The 18,012-nt window shown below is 51.0% G+C and overlaps 2 protein-coding genes and 1 long non-coding RNA gene across 8 annotated transcripts; 2 read left to right on the top strand and 1 right to left on the bottom strand.

Annotated features, from left to right (window-relative positions):
• Window positions 1–1,255: 1,255 nt before the first annotated feature.
• LOC120977211 lies at window positions 1,256–2,439 on the top strand. Its single transcript, XR_005773841.1, has 3 exons — window positions 1,256–1,497; window positions 1,663–2,113; window positions 2,402–2,439. It is a non-coding gene; the product is annotated as an uncharacterized LOC120977211 (long non-coding RNA).
• On the bottom strand, window positions 2,186–13,671 carry LOC120977209 (mitochondrial carnitine/acylcarnitine carrier protein-like). Its single transcript, XM_040405034.1, has 9 exons — window positions 13,516–13,671; window positions 10,579–10,671; window positions 5,253–5,380; window positions 4,567–4,657; window positions 4,304–4,421; window positions 3,160–3,232; window positions 2,950–3,059; window positions 2,757–2,878; window positions 2,186–2,549 (listed from the first exon to the last, which is right to left on the bottom strand). Exons 1-9 carry the CDS (start codon window positions 13,624–13,626, stop codon window positions 2,487–2,489), a joined length of 909 nt encoding a protein of 302 aa, XP_040260968.1. The 5' UTR covers window positions 13,627–13,671; the 3' UTR covers window positions 2,186–2,486.
• Window positions 7,813–18,002, top strand: LOC120977207 (deoxyribonuclease-1-like 1). 6 transcript variants are annotated; one of them, XM_040405023.1, is made up of 10 exons: window positions 13,497–13,590; window positions 14,111–14,258; window positions 14,369–14,457; window positions 14,711–14,791; window positions 15,234–15,346; window positions 15,433–15,545; window positions 16,111–16,268; window positions 16,563–16,653; window positions 16,771–16,818; window positions 16,849–18,002. In XM_040405023.1, the coding sequence occupies exons 1-10, from the start codon at window positions 13,556–13,558 to the stop codon at window positions 16,930–16,932; spliced, it is 960 nt and encodes a 319-aa protein (XP_040260957.1). In that variant the 5' UTR covers window positions 13,497–13,555; the 3' UTR covers window positions 16,933–18,002. The 6 variants fall into 6 exon arrangements, with proteins under 6 accessions (XP_040260958.1, XP_040260961.1, XP_040260957.1 ...); XM_040405024.1 differs by lacking the exon at window positions 13,497–13,590 and adding an exon at window positions 7,813–8,004 and having other exon boundaries at window positions 16,771–18,002; XM_040405027.1 differs by lacking the exon at window positions 13,497–13,590 and adding an exon at window positions 12,900–12,991 and having other exon boundaries at window positions 16,771–18,002.
• The last annotated feature ends 10 nt before the right edge of the window (window positions 18,003–18,012 follow it).

Raw genomic sequence — 18,012 nt, 5'->3', positions numbered from 1 at the left:
GGTGGTGGTCCTGATGGGTCATACAGAGGGTGGTGGTCCTGATGGGTCATACAGATGGTGGTGGTCCTGATGGGTCATACGGAGGGTGGTGGTCCTGATGGGTCATACAGAGGGTGGTGGTCCTGATGGGTCATACAGATGGTGGTGGTCCTGATGGGTCATACGGAGGGTGGTGGTCCTGATGGGTCATACAGAGGGTGGTGGTCCTGATGAGTCATACGGATGGTGGTGGTCCTGATGGGTCATACGGATGGTGGTGGTCCTGATGGGTCGTACAGATGGTGGTGGTCCTGATGGGTTATACGGAGGGTGGTGGTTCTGATGGGTCATACAGATGGTGGTGATCCTGATGGGTAATACGGACAGTGGCGGTCCTGATGGGGCATAGGACGTTGGGGGTCCTGATATCATGTGGATGGTGGTGGTCCTGATGGGACAGTCCCTTTGCATAGTCTTATACATTGTGATATGTGCATATCTGCTGTACATACATCTGCCCTCCCTATAGTCGTGATACCATTCATTATTGACCACAGACGCCCCCCGAGCCCCCCTGCCCCCCCCCCCCCCCGATCTGATGACCATGAACCCCAGATAACCGCAGAGGAGACACCGGCCATGACATCTTATCATCTGTGCCAGTATCAGCTGCAGAATGTGAGTAGGTGCCCTACAGCACCCCACCGCTGCAGCCAATCACTGGCCTCAGCAGTGCACCTGACAAGGCCAGATCCCTCTCTCCCCATCATGTCAGGGAGAGTCATCAGGCCCCATAGACATTAGTCGGTCACCTGCCTCCCTGAAAACGAATGTCCAGAGCTATTTGCTGGAAGATACAAGGTCCCACCGATATATTACAGTAGAGGACATAGGTGATTATGGAGATGAGGTCCCTGCAGTGGGCCGTGTGTGAGTGATGGGACCATGGGGGTTACTAAAAATCACTTTATTATAAAAAAAAGTCATTTATCATGTCGTTTAGTCAACTGCACATTCACAGAGCTCTGATCTTGGGTTTCTCTGGATGCTGCACATTTGTAGAGCTCTGCAGTTGGGTTTCTTGGGGTGCTGCACATTTGTAGAGCTCTGCAGTTGGGTTTCTTGGGGTGCTGCACATTTGTAGAGCTCTGCAGTTGGGTTTCTTGGGGTGCTGCACATTTGTAGAGCTCTGCAGTTGGGGTTCTTGGGGTGCTGCATATTCATAGAGCTCTGGTGTTGGGTTTCTTGGGGTGCTGCACATTCATAGAGCTCCGCTCTTGGGGTGCTGCATATTCATAGAGCTCTGGTGTTGGGGTTCTTGGGGTGCTGCACATTCATAGAGCTCCAGTGTTGGGTTTCTTGGGGTGCTGCACATTCATAGAGCTCCGGTGTTGGGTTTCTTGGGGTGCTGCATATTCATAGAGCTCTGGTGTTGGGTTTCTTGGGGTGCTGCACATTCATAGACCTCTGATGTTAGGTTTCTTGGGGTGCTGCACATTCATAGAGCTCCAGTGGTGGGTTTCTTGGGGTGCTGTACATATGTAGAGCTCCGATGTTGTTGTTTTTTGGGGTTCTGCACATTTATAGAGCTCCAGTGTTGGGTTTCTTGGGGTGCTGCACATTCATAGAGCTCCAGTGGTGGGTTTCTTTGGGTGCTGTGCATTCAGAGAGCTCTGGTGTTAGGTTTCTTGGGGTGCTGCATCTTCATACAGCTCTGGTGTTAGGTTTCTTGGGGTGCTGTACATTCATAGAGCTCTGGTGTTGGGTTTCTTGGGGTGCTGCATATTCATAGAGCTCTGGTGTTGGGTTTCTTGGGGTGCTGCACATATGTAGAGCTCCGATGTTGGGTTTCTTGGGGTGCTGCACATTTATAGAGCTCCAGTGTTGGGTTTCTTGGGGTGCTGCACATATGTAGAGCTCTGGTGTTGGGTTTCTTGGGGTGCTGCACATTCATAGAGCTCTGGTGTTGGGTTTCTTGGGGTGCTGCATATTCATAGAGCTCTGGTGTTGGGTTTCTTGGGGTGCTGCACATATGTAGAGCTCCGATGTTGGGTTTCTTGGGGTGCTGCACATTTATAGAGCTCCAGTGTTGGGTTTCTTGGGGTGCTGCACATATGTAGAGCTCTGGTGTTGGGTTTCTTGGGGTGCTGCATATTCATAGAGCTCTGGTGTTGTTGTTTTTTGGGGTGCTGCACATATGTAGAGCTCTGGTGTTGGGTTTCTTGGGGTGCTGCACATTCATAGAGCTCTGGTGTTGGGTTTCTTGGGGTGCTGCACATTCATAGAGCTCTGGTGTTGGGTTTCTTGGGGTGCTGCACATTCATAGAGCTCTGGTGTTGGGTTTCTTGGGGTGCTGTGCATTCATAGAGCACCGGTGTTGGGTTTCTTGGGGTGCTGTGCATTCATAGACCTCTGGTGTTAGATTTCTTGGGGTGCTGCACATTCATAGAGCTCCAGTTTCTTTGGGTGTATTGCAATTTCATGGGGTGCTACACAGTTCTAGGGTGTCACACGTTTGGGATCAGCCAGTGTAGGAACTTCATAGATGCCTCAAATCCAAGAAAGCACGCCTGAAATAAAAGAATGGTCAGAAGAGTTTTTTTCTTCTTCCTATTTTACCATGCGCCTTTATATTTAAGCAATGTTCATCCTGAGCCTCTTGTTTCATTAGTAAAATCCCACAACCACAGGGATCACTTTTCCTGCACCATTATAAAGGCAGCACATTACATCAGACAGTGAAGAAATCCTTTGTACCTTTCAGGTTCTGCACTCACCGCATTGGCCGGGAAGGCTCGTAACATGGCTGCTGTGAACCCCTTATACAGACCTCGGGGACCCTCATCTCGCATGACTTCCCTGAAGACGTCCAGAAGACCCCTGTACCGGCTATGGGGAGCTGGAATAAGAAGGTAAGGTCAGAGAGTGATGGAGGACAGTCACGCTGCACCTATCGGCCAGTCTAGTCACCTGTCTGGAACCGTGACTTGAGCACATCCATAGGAATGGCTACCGCCCAGTTGCACATGCCCGCCACACCTCCAGCGAGCAGAATCCGTGCGGCACTGAGGTCCCCGACGCTGTGGAGGAAGAGTACGGTAACGGGTAAGACTACTACTCCATAGGTGCCACATACGAATGCCCCATAGGTCTACCACCCTGGACCAATACGCAGCTTACCTTCCTCCGTGCGGCCTCATTTTATCCTTCATCCATTCATAGCTCATAAAATACATGCCGGTAGCAGGGATATCTGATGGGGGGGGGGGGGGAGTAAAACATTAGAGGGATATTCCCAATTCTAGCAGACATGTGGTGGGACATGACATTTCCTTAAAGGGATTGTCCACTTTGTGCGGTCCTGACGAGCTCTCCAAAGATAAACCGATCGCAGGACGATCGGCTGGGGAATTGGGTAGCAAGTGTTCATTTTCCCTGCAGCGCCACCGCAGGAAAAATGAAGCATTACACGGTGACCACTAAAATCAATGCACTAGATGGATATGCCAGGTCCTCCAAGAAAAGCAGGCACTCTATGGCTGCTCTAAGTCCTGCTAATAATGGCAACCAAGGGCGTAACTATTTCTAGTGACAGCTTTGGTCCTGATGTACCCTAGGCACGCCATTTAGCTGGCCCTTCAGCTGCGATGCCCGCTAGCTCTGTAGGCAATGCAGTGATGACATTACTTCCTCTAGGCTATTTGGAGCACCTGGCATCGCACCCCCCACCACCACCATCTTGCATCATACAGCCACCCACGCCACTGCTGCCTAGCTGTGCAATGGCAAGTGGAGACAGGTATAGCATAATGTCTGCTATTCATTGCACACAACCAGTTAGGGCACAAATTGTCTTAAAGGGGTCATCTGGTTTGGAGAACCCCCTTTCCATGTTGTGCCCTTGTTTAAGGGGTCATTCCACCTATCAATAGTATATACCATCACTTGATTGTTGGGGGTCCAACCTATAGGACCTCCAACGAGGCGTCCCACTCCTTGCCACCCGGCTGTGGGGCGATCTGCAAACAGTCCCATCCACTTGAATAGTAATGCATTTCCCTGCACAGCAGATAGCCAGGGCATCGGGGTAAGGAAATGAAGAGGGTACAGTGCTGCTCACCAGGATTGGTGGGGGTCCCAGAGGCTAGGCCCCCCCACCAATCATAAATTGATGGCATAGCTTGCTTTAGAGACTTACTTGGTGCCCACTGAAATCAGGGGGCACCGGAGGTCCTCCACAGCAGAGGCACTCTCCTCTTCTATCTCAAGGTGGTCCCTGCTGGTACGTTTTTTTTTTAGACATGAAGCAGTGGTAGGTAGTTACCTCTCAGAAGGGTAAGAACAGTACCCCTGTACAAGCTCCGGGTGCCCTGCTCCCGAAAAAGCTGCCTGGCACAATCTACAGGCCCCGAAAATCTCTTCAGCGAGCTGTTAGCCTGAGCCTTCAAACGAGAGAAAAAATAGGTGATGTGTCTGGCTGAGGCCACGTGGGTCTGCAAGCCGTGGCTCCCCGCTTGTTGTGAAACTACAACTCTCAGCCACCGCTTGCACGCCAGTGATGATGACCGGGACTCGTAGATCTGTTACCTGCAGCAAGCACTTGATCCTTTCGGCAGGCACAGCAATTATGGCGGCGCACAGTCCGGCCAGCATTCCTGCTGAGAACACCTGGTGCGGCCTGGAAAAACAGTACTTCAGTTATGTCCAGTATAACCAGATTGGTTGTCACCCAGCTTTCCCAGTCTTCTGAAGGACAAGCCTGCCTTGGTATGATACATTACTGTATATTCAGGTATGCTGGCTGTTCTGAGCTCAGGAGTCTAGCAAAGTTGGGTGGCAGTTATATTGGTTGGCACCCAGCTTTCCCAAGTTTCTGAAAGACAAGACTTCTTAGTTATACATGAGCTGCTCTCAGATCAGTGCATATTCAGGTATGCTGGCTCGGGAGGATTAGGGAAGTTGGGTGATAACCCCTTTAGGTGCTGCCTTTGTAGCCATATCTGCTATCACCCAGCTTTCCCAGGCTTCTGAATGACAAGGCACCCACCGATGATACATTACTGACCCTTAAATCACTCTTATATTACTGCAGAAACTCAGTATCCGAGGAAAGATGGGTGACAACCCCTGTAGGAGCTGTACTGACAGCCTTATCGGTAGTCACCCAGCTTTCCCAGAAACTGATTTTACTAAAAAATGGTGGAACTTAATAGAAGAGGAGGACGCAGGGACTTTCATTTTCAGCTTGTACACCTCGCTATATGTCATCTCACCTCAGTATATCCTGTGCTCCATTCTGTTGTAGTTTCTTCCCCAAACTGAAGCCGAAAAACGTCATTGCCATCATAGGGGTGACGCCAGCCAGCGGGGCCCCCATACCTTTATAAAGACCCCAGAGACCCTGCGAGAGAAATACAATTCATGGGGTCAGCATGGGGCCTACAACTCTCATTATGGACCTACCGTAAGGGGCAGGTCCTGGGAAAAGGGGGTACAGTTAATAAGGGGAAAATGCCACCCACATGTAACAAAAATAAAAAATACAAAATCAAGCACGGAAATCGGGGCCTGCTCGTTCATTCTTGTGCAGAGAGGCTGCAGATTTTCACGGTGGATTTAACCCTGTGCAATGCATTCTGCAAGGAACATGGATTTTTGCAGCAGAATTGGCACAGATTTACAGGAAGATCCTCAGCGCAGCCACCACTAGGGGGAGCTCAGCGCATAGGAATGTGTACAGTTGCCATTGAAGCTGTTATAATCTCTTTGCACCGAGCTCCCCCTTGTGGTGGCTGCAGGAAGAGACGCAGTTTAGTGCTGGGCCCCGTAGCAGTTGTGTGGTCTGCCTTCTTCAAGGGTACACCACTGCCCCTCGGGGTCTGTTCACACACATCCTAGTTGACGCAGATTTTGGCGTGGCCAAATTTGCACGAACTGCGGTCACAATCTGCATCCTATGGATGCGAATGGGGATAACGCAATTCTGTTCCAATCCTATGGAAAATGTCCACACGTATTTTTGGCTGCACCATTCTGCTGCAGGAATAGGTAGCACGTTACTTCCCGACAGCGGGGGGCTGCAGGAATCTTCGGCTAGGTACACAAGGAGTATTTCGGGTAAGGGTTTTCGTGCAGATTCCTCACCAGAAGCACATGCAGAACTTCCCCATTGGTTTCAGTAGGTAATCTGCATGTTAAACCATACAGCGCTTCTTTTCCTAATGTGGGAAAAAAGCGTCCTCCCCATTCTTGACGCTGATTCCACTCGCAATCCCCGTCCATATTTCCATTAAAAGTAGCCAGGAATGAAAATCCTCGCCCAAAACCATATTAAAAACTCATCAGGAAATAAAACTCACAGAAAAAACCTGATGTAGCGTCCGCATCCGTTTTTTTTTTTTTCAGTTTAGAAAACACTTCATGTGAACCTAGCCGTAGAGCTGGCCTCGCATTTCTGCCAGCCAATCCTCTAGTAATAATTTTCGGATGAAATCAGATTTTTACGTGGTTTGCGTCTATTTTCATGAGTAAAAAGCGCCTGTTTTCTTATTTTTAAAGTCTCATTTACCAACTGATTTTGCACCTGTTTTGGAGGCATTTGCGCTTGTTGTGCCTATTTTGAGTTTAAAGACTAATTCAGAAGTTTTCAAACTTTTGCACTTATTTTCTGACCTATTTATGTAGGTGCGCCTTATTTTGCGCCAGATTTAGTTGTAAAAACAGTCTCATTTCTACACCACCCCCCAGGGCTGGCGTACTTTTCTGTCTCTTTTTGGAGTGCTGAGTTGTGCCATATTTTGCCTGATTTCAGCTCACGAATTAGACCAGTCTTAGCGAATATAAACCAGTCTTACAAGAAAACAACCACTAGAGGTCAGACTTAAACCAAAAAAGAAAAACCTGATTTAATAAAGGGGTTATTCGATCCTGTAACCATCTCCCGAAATGCCCGGGTCCCTCATACAGAACATACTTACCTGGTCCCCGACACCTGCGTCCCTCTGGATGCCTGCATGGCCACCGTTGCATCTCCCCGTCGTGCAGATCACAACCTCCGGCGATGGGGGGTGCAGCCAATAGCAGGCCGCGATGGTGACTTGCTCCCCTAGCGTCACAGGTGATGCAAGGGGGCAGGTCATCATGGCCTGCTATTGGTTGCACCCATGGATTTTGTGATCCGCTTGATACAGCGGCGGCCGTGGAGGGATCCGGAGGGACGCAGGCGTTGGGGACCAGGTGAGTATGTTCTGTTTGAGGGAACCGGGGGGGGGGGGGGGGGGGGGACTCTCAGGATCTGATAATAAATGAGATGCAAATTAAAGACAGACGTAGCCAATACGCATGTTTTTTGTTTTGTTTTTTATTTAAAAAAAAAAAAAAGGGCGAACTTGATAAATGTGCCCCAGAGATGTAACAGGCAGGAGTCCGGGAAAGCTGGGTGATAACTGTAATGGCGTCCAGATAGAAATGAAAACTATGGAAAAGGCCAGATAATTGCGACCGCGCATTCGTCCGAACTCTCGTTAGCGATAATCTGCCGATGTAAAGGTGCCGCCGATTACCCCGATGAATGAGCGAAATGCTCGTTTATTCGGTAATACGCTCTTCTGTGCGGATACCGTCGGATCGCGCCGTCTAAACAGGCTCTGTTGCGGGCAAACGATGATTCCGTGTAAAGGGGACGAGGGATGGCGTTGGCGATCGCTGCTCCCCATACTGTGGAGGAGATCGCTGCGTGTAATTACAGCTCTCTACTTCACTGTGTCGGGAAGGATCGCTCCCCTCCCGACAATCTACTCAGGTCTTTTAGGTGGTCGCCCCCCCGGTCTGTGCACACGAGGCCCGTGTGTTCTGGATTGCAGCTTGATAGCTTCCATATGCAGAGCCGACCTCCTTCCTCTTCCTCTGCAGATCCCGCCCCGTGTCACACAGGACGAGGGGTGCCTGTTCCTATTTCGCTTCTCAGTGAGTCATCCACAGCTGAGGGAGGGGAGCGCGGTGCAGCCCGGAGCCCGGGACACTGAGGTACGGTACATTGCTGGTGCCTCTCCCTGCGCACCTTCTCTAGAGCCTGCTTGTTCCGATTCTGCACCGCTCCCTAGGTCACCCCGGGGGCCCTATAAGTGCACAGGTGGCAGTAAGAGATGTCACCTCTGCCACCGCCATGTTTCCAGGCTCAGGTCCGCTGTAAGGACTGCTATTGTTATGATGTCCAAGGGTCAGAGCTACAACTCCCAGCATGCACACTGAGCTGTTCTCTGATCTCCCTTACAAGTGAATAGAGCATGGTGGGAGTTGTAGTTTCACAACAGGTTGCAGACCAATTAAAGTCTCTTCTCTACAATCGTAGCCTTGAGGTCAATGCCAAGACCATGCCGAATAAATGTTCCGTTTCAGAGGCGTCCGGCAGCCGCTTATCTCCATCCCCTTACTGAAATCCCATGCAGAATCATTTATCTAGCGAGGAGTTCTCCGAGATTCTGATATTGACGACCTATCCTCGCGGTAGGTCATCAGTATCAGTTTGGCGGGGTCCCCCACTGATCAGATGAGGTGAACGCAGCCGTCTCCTCACAGCTCACCAAGCACAGCGCCGTCCATTGGATAGTGGCCGTGCTTGGTATTACAGCTCAGGCACATTCACTTCTACGTGACTGATGGACGTAACGTCACTGGTCTAGCACTCACTGGGAGTTGGACCCCCACCGATTTGATGTTGATGACCCGTCCTGAGGAAAGGTCAAGAATCTCAGAAAAACCCTTTAAACTGATGCCCTAAAATCAGGTTTGGGTACCAGGCAGCGGATGGGTGGCCGAAAGACTCAGCAGCCAGCTATACCGCAGGTAACGGTCTCATCCAGGCTGACGGCGCTTGACCAGTTTGCAGTCACGTGACTCTTCCCAAGTGTCCTGGGACACGATCGGCGACTACTCCGAGCACATGCAGGACGGGGGCAGAACAGCTGCTCTGCTGTGTCACTCGGTGCCACCTGCTCCTCTTTAAGCGTGTGCATCTAAAGACAGGATCATTAACCCCCTCTGACCCTTCTGGGAGGGGAGCCATATTCAGTGGTGCAGCCAGCCAAAACGAGGATAGCTCCAGAGTCTGATCTGATGGGTGATGTGTAATGCCTGGAGGTGGATGTGTGCAGCTTATTTTTGGGGGACCCTTAAAGGGGTATTCCCACCTTATAAAGTGATTACATATCGTTAGGATACGCTATCTCTTTATGATGGATGGGGGAGCGACCTCTGGGAATCCCACTGATCCTGAGAATGAAGGGACCACAGCTCGGATTCAGTGCTTCTCCTCCGTCTGCAGTTATCCCAGAGCATCTGTCAGCATGATCAACCCTATTAAACCAGGCATATAAACTGGTGGGGTGGATCATGCTGACAAAAAACAAACCCTGATTATCTATTTCTGTGGTCCCATTGCTTTTACTGATAGGTAAATGAGCTTACTGGAGCACCGAGGGGCCGGCCACAGGGCTCAGAGCACAGCCTTAGTTCGTCCCCTCTTCCCTTGGAACGACACGGAGCATGCACAAGAGGATGGTGCTCGGTGCTTTCTCAGTTGGAATCTGTGCTGCTTGCAGAGCGGCAGCAGATGCACTGTTCAGGCGCTGAGACCAGGAGGCGCAGGCGCAGGAAGACAGGGCTGGACAAGATCCAGGGGAAGGGGTGCGGGACTAAGGGCTCATGCACACAAACGTATTTTTGTCAGTGTCCGTTTAATTTTTTTAATGCGGAACCATCCACTTCAATGGGGCCGCAAAAAACCGGAAATGACTCCGTATGCATGGCCGTTCCGCCAAAAAATACGTTACGGGCAAGGATAGGACTGTTCTATTAAGGGTCAGCCGTTCGGCAGAATGCACACGGCTGGAATCGAGCAATCGAGTGCATGAGCCCTAAAGCTGTAGGGGAGTTACTGACAGGTGCTCCGAGGGTTGTGGCCGGCTCCTGGGTGCTCCGAGGGTTGTGGCCGGCTCCTGGGTGCTCTGAGGGTTGTGGCCGGCTCCTGGGTGCTCCGAGGGTTGTGGCCGGCTCCTGGGTGCTCCGAGGGTTGTGGCCGGCTCCTGGGTGCTCCGAGGGTTGTGGCCGGCTCCTGGGTGCTCCGAGGGTTGTGGCCGGCTCCTGGGTGCTCCGAGGGTTGTGGCCGGCTCCTGGGTGCTCCGAGGGTTGTGGCCGGCTCCTGGGTGCTCCGAGGGTTGTGGTCGGCTCCTGGGTGCTCTAGTAAGCTCATTTACATATCAAGAAAAATTTGCTTTTCTCAGGAATTGGACAACAGAAATACATAATCAGGGCACTGGTTATATCAGCCAGATCAACCCTACCAGACTATAGGCCTGGTTTAATAGGGTTGATCATGCTGACAGACTACGCTATTGGGCACCACCCTGTGCTCAAGGTGCAGCCCAGTCCCTGCCGAGCACAGCGCCCGGTGTCGGCAGGAAAGTTTCCTATTATCATGGGAAGGAAAACAGCATAAAAACACATAAAGTAGAAAGAGGTTGCAATCAGTAGAGCCGACACTCATGCTCTGCCCCCTGCTCCTAGGTGGTCTTGCGGGTTGTCGGCCTCGGTCATAGTCACCTGCTGGGAGACGATCTTGCAGAAGCAGTCCACAGTGCTGGTATACTGGAGCGTCTGTCCTCCTGCAGGCCGAGCCTGGATTTGTAGATTCACCTGGAGACGCAGGTATTAGAGCATTACACTGGTATCTCTGCAGACTTCATAATATTGCAAATATAGCAATTGCTTAAAAGGGTAGTCTCACTTTAGGCAAAGAGATATTACAAGGCACTTACTAATGTATTGTGATTGCGCATATTGCTTCCTTTGCTGGCTGGATTCATTTTTTCATCACATTATACACGGCTCATTTTCCAGGGTTTACGACCACCCTGCAATCCATCAGCAGTGGTCGTGCTTGCAGAAGACTATAGGAAAGCTCAACAGCCTCTCTGGTGGCCAGGACTGTGGGAACATGCACAAGCACACATGCGCAGCAGCTTCCGTCCTGACCACCTCATATCTGCGCTGCAGCGGTGGTCGTAAACCCCAGGAAACGAGCAGTGTAAAATGTGATGGAAAAATGAATCCAGCCAGCAAGGGAAGCAATAGGGAGAATCATAATACGTTAGGAAGTGCCTTGTATTAAAAAGGTTCTCGGGGCTTTGAGATATTGATGACCTATCCTCGGGATAGATCAGCAGGGGTACGACACCGGTCAGCTGTTTGAAGGGAAGGCGCGCAGTGTGCACGTGCTTACCGTAGAGATAGCGGGAAGTGAGCCAGGAGACGGCACGTGCACCTTCCCTTTATACAGCTGATGGGCGGGGTAGCCGAGTGTCGGACCCCCACCGTTCTGATATTGAGGACCTATCCTGAGGATAGGTCATCGATGTTAAAAGCCCGGAGAACCCCTTTAACTTTCTCTACGTGATAAATGCCATTTGCTAAAGTGAGACAACCCCTTTAATATTTTTAAGTTACGCGAATTGCTTCCGAAAATTGCCCAGCACATCTACATGGGATTTTCCATGTGAGCTAAATACATCAGCGGCACAGATCACTGTCTGCCTTAACAAGGACCTCTCCCGATGGGAGTTTTAGTAACGACTTGCCTTCCCCATGTAATAACAATTCTGGAGCGTCTGATCTTATGTCTGTGTTGTGCCAGTCCTCTGTTATTCCTGCTAGAAATCAATTGCTAGCAGTTTGCAGTGAAGCTCCAGATGGGTGTTACCAGTTTGGGGGGGGGGGGGGCACTCATTGAGTAGTGTCAGACTGTGCAGGGACACACCCCAAATTTGTAACACCCAGCTGGACCTTCATTGCAAACTGCTGGCAATTCATTCATAACTTCTAGCAGGAATAATAGAGGAACAGCACATCATGAAGTCATAAGAATAGATGCTCCAGAATTGTTAGTACATGGAGGATGCAACTTCAGTTAGAGGTCCTCCTTAAGGCCTTTTGCACACAAACGTATTGGTTCCGTTCCGTGCATTGGGGGGGGCAACATCCATGCGGCGGCCGGGACGGATCCAGACCCATTCAACTTGAATGGGTCCGTGATCCATCCGTTTCCGCAAAAAGATAGAACACGTTCTATTTTTTTGCAGAACGGAAGCACTCCGTAGTGCTTCCGTGGGGTTCCATTCTGTGCTTCTGTTCCAGACCGCACCGAATCTCCGGATTTGCGGACCCATTCAAGTGATGCGGAATGCACACGGCCGGTGCAAGAGGCCTAAGGTACATGACAATCAGCTCACACAGGATTGTCTAGACTGGATATAATTGTACCAAACCCTCAGTTGTGGGAAGTATTCGTTCTCGATCTGTTTTGAGCCTCTGGATGCAAGCAGGAATGTTTCTACTCACTGACAGCAAGCAGCAATAAAAAAAATTAAAAACTGTATTTCAGAAAGTTGTAATACTTTTCTAGGGTTTTCTGAAGCTTTGGAGATTTCTTCTTCCCGATCATTACGCCATTGATATAGCATTATCGTTCGTGGTCGGAATACCCCTTTAAGTTATGGCAGCCGTCTTTACGAAGTACTCTGTAGCAACTCTGGCTTCGTTGAAACGCACAGACCCTGCTTTTTCCTCCCTCTAGGTCACTATACATCTACAAAAATATGGCTGCTTTCTTCAAGCGACAGCGCCACCCTTGTCTGCAGGTTGTATGAGGTATTGCAGTGGCTGAGCCGTAATACCAGACACAAGCCATGGACAGGGTTGGTGCTGTTTTTGGACCCAGGAGAAACCTCTTTATTGAATGACTGATCTATGGTAGCCTGTAGATCTCAGCCACGAGTGTCACTCGTCACCGCTGCCCACCTACCCCAAAGATTAGTACTTACCACTCTACTGCTCTTGCTGATGTCGGGCTTTATACACATCCTCGGGTGGTCACCACTGATAATGGACTGTGTCAGTAGTGCAGATCGGAGTGTGGAGATAACGTATAAAGCCCGACATCAGCAAGAGCAGTAGAGTGGTAAGTACTAATCTTTGGGGTAGGTGGGCAGCGGTGACGAGTGACACTCGTGGCTGAGATCTACAGGCTACCATAGATCAGTCATTCAATAAAGAGGTTTCTCCTGGGTCCAAAAACAGCACCAACCCTGTCCATGGCTTGTGTCTGGTATTACGGCTCAGCAGCTGCAATACCGCATACAACCTGCAGACAAGGGTGGCGCTGTCGCTTGAAGAAAGCAGCCATATTTTTGTAGATGTATAGTGACCTAGAGGGAGGAAAAAGCAGGGTCTGTGCGTTTCAACGAAGCCAGAGTTGCTACAGAGTACTTCGTAAAGACGGCTGCCATAACTTAAAGGGGCATTCGTCGCCACAATCCGATGGTTACGGAAACAGATGAGCCAGCCGTCACATCACATTCGATCTCACCCATGAATGGAATACCCCTTTAACTACTTCCTATAGAAAACACGGTCATGCTGGTTTTCACCCAGTGCCAGGATACATGCCCATGTCGCCTAAACAGCATTCTGGCCAGCACTCACCTTGACGGTGTCCAGGGGTTGTCCGGCCAGCGTGAGGCACATGCCCCCCATACCCCCAGAGACAAAATGCTTGAGGTAAGCCAACAGGTGACCTCCATTCTCCGAGGACATGTATGTGACTCCGGCGAGCTCCTGCGGGCTGTGTGTCTCCGGGTGGACGCTGCCGCAGGGTGTGGGAGACCACACAAGGGGGGTGGGGGTCGGAGATAAGCGTGCACCACGCCGACTGTGGAAGGTGCTGATAGCGAGCAGTGCGAGGGCAGGGGCGTCCGGCGAGTGATAGTTGTGTGATCGGAGGACGTCAGGGAAGACTTGCTGGGTGAGGCTCCGGGAGAAACCTGTAGGTAGATGATGGGGGGTGTAGTACCAGGGTTAGTAGTCGTGGTGTCGTCAGGTCAGCGGGGCTCTGGATTAGTTGGCACTGTTGTGTAGACCTCTTGCCAGGCAGGTTAAAGTCTATGAAGGAAGCAGCGTGACCGGCGTTACTGTATAACCTGCCGGGCACTGACCTAGATAGCCTGGCACACAGGGACGGAACAGCAGCAGTTTTCAGCTGTGGGTTTACAGGATTGCCGACCATTTTCTTGTCTTATAGGTTCACGATCATGTTCATCTGGTTGCACCTCCTCGTCCTCGCCGCCGCGTGGCCCTGCGTGTGGCCCTTCAGGATTTGCGCCTTCAACGCCCAGCACTTCGGGGAGAAAAAAGTGGCCAATGAGGACATCCTGAATGTTGTGGTCAAGGTAAGGGGGGGGGGGGGGGGGGGGGGGGGATAGAATGCAAGGACTGACACGGGTCTGCTACCGAGTTATTGGGCTCTTAGTGACTCCCTGTTATCCGTCGGTGTGCGCAGATCGTGCGGCGATGCGACATCTTCCTGCTTCAAGAAGTGCACGACCCCAAGGGGCTCGTCGTGTCCAAACTCATGGGCGCCCTCAACAGGTGAGGAGGAGTGAAGGGGTTAATGGGATTAGAAAAAAGCAAACAAAAAAAACATGGCTGCTTTCTGCAAGAAGTGGCGCCACACACCCCTCCGCAGGCTATGTGTGGTATTGCAGCTCAGCGGCATTGAGCTTCGCTGCAGTCCCAGACGCCGACCGTGGACAGACGTGGCGCTGTGTCTGGATGAAGGCAGCCATGTTTTTCGGATTCAGGAAATGTCAGTCTAGGATTAACCCTTTCTTACACCTCACAGACCCGAGGACCCGTTCTTGGCCATCAGCAGCCCTCCCATCGGCCGGAAGTCCTACAAAGAACAGTATGTCTTCATCTATAGGTGAGGGCTGCCGGAACACTTTGCTTTGCATTTTTTTCCCATCAAAGGCGTATATAGAAGGAGGCTGCGTCCTGCGGAGGGCGACGTTTTCACTTCTCTCAGTGCACCTAAAATGATGCAATTTTGCAATAGGACATGATTGAAAAATTCCTACCGATTTCCCTTATGTGTCTCCATGGTAACAGACTACAAACAGTCTCTGTGTAGTCTGATCCCGCAGTCAGGCTCCCCATGTCCGGCTAATCTCCCATATCTACTGTAGCACATGACAGCGAACAATTGGAAGGGAAAATTGCCGAATTACACCAAATTTGTTGTCTGTTACCATGGAGACACATAAGTCTGTATGGGAGCTTCTGCGGGATCGGCCAGCCGTATCCTAATGCGTGCGAGGACCTGAATGGTGCGCAGCTTCCTACTGACCTCCTCAACCCCCTTGCAGGTCCTCCAGGATCACAGCGAAAGATCAGTACAAGTATGAAGACAACGATCCGTCGGCGCCGGACGTGTTCGCTCGGGAGCCGTACGTCGTCCGCTTCGGTCTGGAGTCGGCAGGTCAGCGGACGAGAAGGCGTCTCATTACGGAGACAGTCAGTGAGCGGCGGTAATGGACGGCTCGATGTCTGCTCTTCTCTCCCCAGCTCTGCAGGATCTGGTCGTGATCCCACAGCACACGGAGCCTGACAAAGCCCCGACGGAACTGGAAGCTCTGTACGACGTCTTCCTGGATGTCCGGAGCCGCTGGAGATGTAAAGTAAGATGGGGGGTCGGGTCTGCCCAGTCATTCGTCAACCTCTCTCTGAAGTGGGGTCCTTGGCCAGGGGCCCCGCTGCCTGAGGCTTGCAGGGTGGAAGCTGCACTTCTTGTGGTTCTCCCTGTCATTTAGCTGGGACCCACACCTGGAGAATTTTGGTACCACGACTCCCATTTTCCATTACAAGTACGAAAAAGCAGGAGATAGCTCGCTCTCCATTATAGTCCAGCCATACATGGTCAGCTGTCCTTTGCTTCTTCTAACCAATGTGTATGGATTATGGGGTGCACCTCTTTAACTCCTTGGTCATTGGGGCAACTTCTTAGGAGATATCGCTAATTGCAAAGTCCAGCTCTGGAGACTGAAAGTAGTCTAATGTGCACAGCCATCTTTACGATGCAGAAGGGGCAGCAGAGCTCGTTGCGGCCACTTACCTGCAGTAACAGACATTGTTATTGCCTGAGCCTCACCTGGATGAGTGACGTCACGGGACCATAGTCCTCGGTTCCTCCATTGTCACTGCGGTTAATGATCACACCTCATTTCCACCATTTATCCTCCGCAGAACGTCGTTCTCATGGGCGACTTTAACGCCGGCTGCAGTTACCTGTCCAAGAAGAAGACCAAGACCCTCCGCCTGCACAAAGACCCGGATTTCCACTGGCTGATCAGCGACGGCACCGACACGACGGTGAAAGAGAGCACTAGCTGCCCGTACGACAGGTGAGGGGGGTCCCATCTAGACCTTCCAATACGACTTTATATATAATCCAGCAGCGTATGGGATTCTTAAAGGGGTTGTCAGGTTTAGAAAAGACATCTTCAGATACCGCAATACCCCAACACGTCCCTATAGTCCTATCAGCCCCAGTGATATCAGTGGGCAGCATGTAATGCCTCATTTCTTCTGTGGTGGCGCTGCAGTGGAATTGAGCACATGTTCACTTGCAGATCAATGGACAACCCCTTGAAGGCACCATTTTTAAAGGTCCTTCTTTTTGCATCTCTCTCCTGTAGGATCGTGGTTTACGGACAGGAACTAACAGATCTGGTCAGGTCGTCCGGAATATACAACTTCACCAAGGAGCTGCGCCTCACTGAAGCGGAGGTAAGAGGGGGTGAGGAGGAGGAGGAGGATGTCCTCCTGGCCACCACACACATAGATATACTGACGACACGCGCAGGACGTTTCCCTCCGTGACCCTCTTTTTCTCTATTATCGTAGGCCCTGAAAGTCAGTGACCACTACCCGGTGGAGATGGATCTGGATCTGGTTCTGGATCTGGATCTGGTTCTGGATCTGGGGGGCTGCAGGACTCTCCTCCCATCACTCGCGCTCATTATTCTCAGCCTCTCGGCCGCCTGTGGTTTTGGGGACTTGCTGTGAGAGGTGACAGTCCTGCAGCACAGATGACTAGCGGCTGGGTCCACCTCTTCAGGACTCTGCCGACGTGTGCCATGAAGAGCAACGTAACGTCTACAAAAATTAGAAAGGTCAAGAGACGAAGAACCTGCTCGTGGCCGAACACGACGACTGCGTTGAGGAAACTGCTCCTTGAGGTTGGAATGTTCATACCGTCTTCCACGCCTCTTCAGGAGCTGTCGGACAAACTTTCGTTCATCAGACAGCTATTGCTCTCGAACTTCCCGTGCACATGCATGCTTGGTTCGGCTGAGCATCCGAGTCCTCCGACAACTCTACCTCTCTGGATCTTCTCTTGGACTGTCAGGCGATACCACTCAGGGATAATTATGTATGAAGAGGTTGCCACACCTGCTTCTCAAGAATGGGGGGGTCTCCCAGCCTCACCTCGTGAATGGAGCGGTGGCCGCACATGCATCAAGTCAATGGAAGTTTCAAAAAATAGCCAAGCATGCTTACTCAGTTATTTTCGGAACTCCCATAGAAGTGAATGGAGAGTGCCACGCGTGTGCGCCAACCTCTACAGACATGGGGGTTGAGGGACCCCTGTTCTCAAGATAGGTGCAGGGACCTGTATACCTATATATCAGGGATGTCCAACCTGCGGCCCCTTCAGCTGTTGCGAAACTTAAACTCCCAGCATGTCCTGATAGCTGTAGGGATGATGGAAGTTGTAGTCTTGCAACAGCTGGAGGGCCGCAGGTTGGGCATTCCTGATGTATATGATAGGTGGAACCCAACCAAGATGGCTCCTCATAATGACGTCTGCAGCATGATATCATGTTGCCACCAGGTGGCGACGTGTTGATGTGATGCAATGCCCTCTGGTGGCAGAAGCAGAAAATACAACTACTGTATATTACTGTCATTTATATACAGTATTTTATAGTATTAATTTCTCCTGCACTGCAGAATATGGTGTTCGGTCCGAGGTCCGGACGTCATGACACGTGCCAGTGAATCTCCACTGCAGTCTTTTACTTTGAAGCCTCCTTAGATGTCACAATCATGTCATTGGCAGCGGGCAGTGCTAATCCGGCTGCC

This window comes from Bufo bufo, chromosome 8 (assembly GCF_905171765.1).
Source record: "Bufo bufo chromosome 8, aBufBuf1.1, whole genome shotgun sequence".
Taxonomy (NCBI): Eukaryota; Metazoa; Chordata; class Amphibia; order Anura; family Bufonidae; genus Bufo; species Bufo bufo.
Note: the sequence above shows the minus strand (reverse complement) of the source record. Positions and strands in the feature narration are given on the sequence as shown.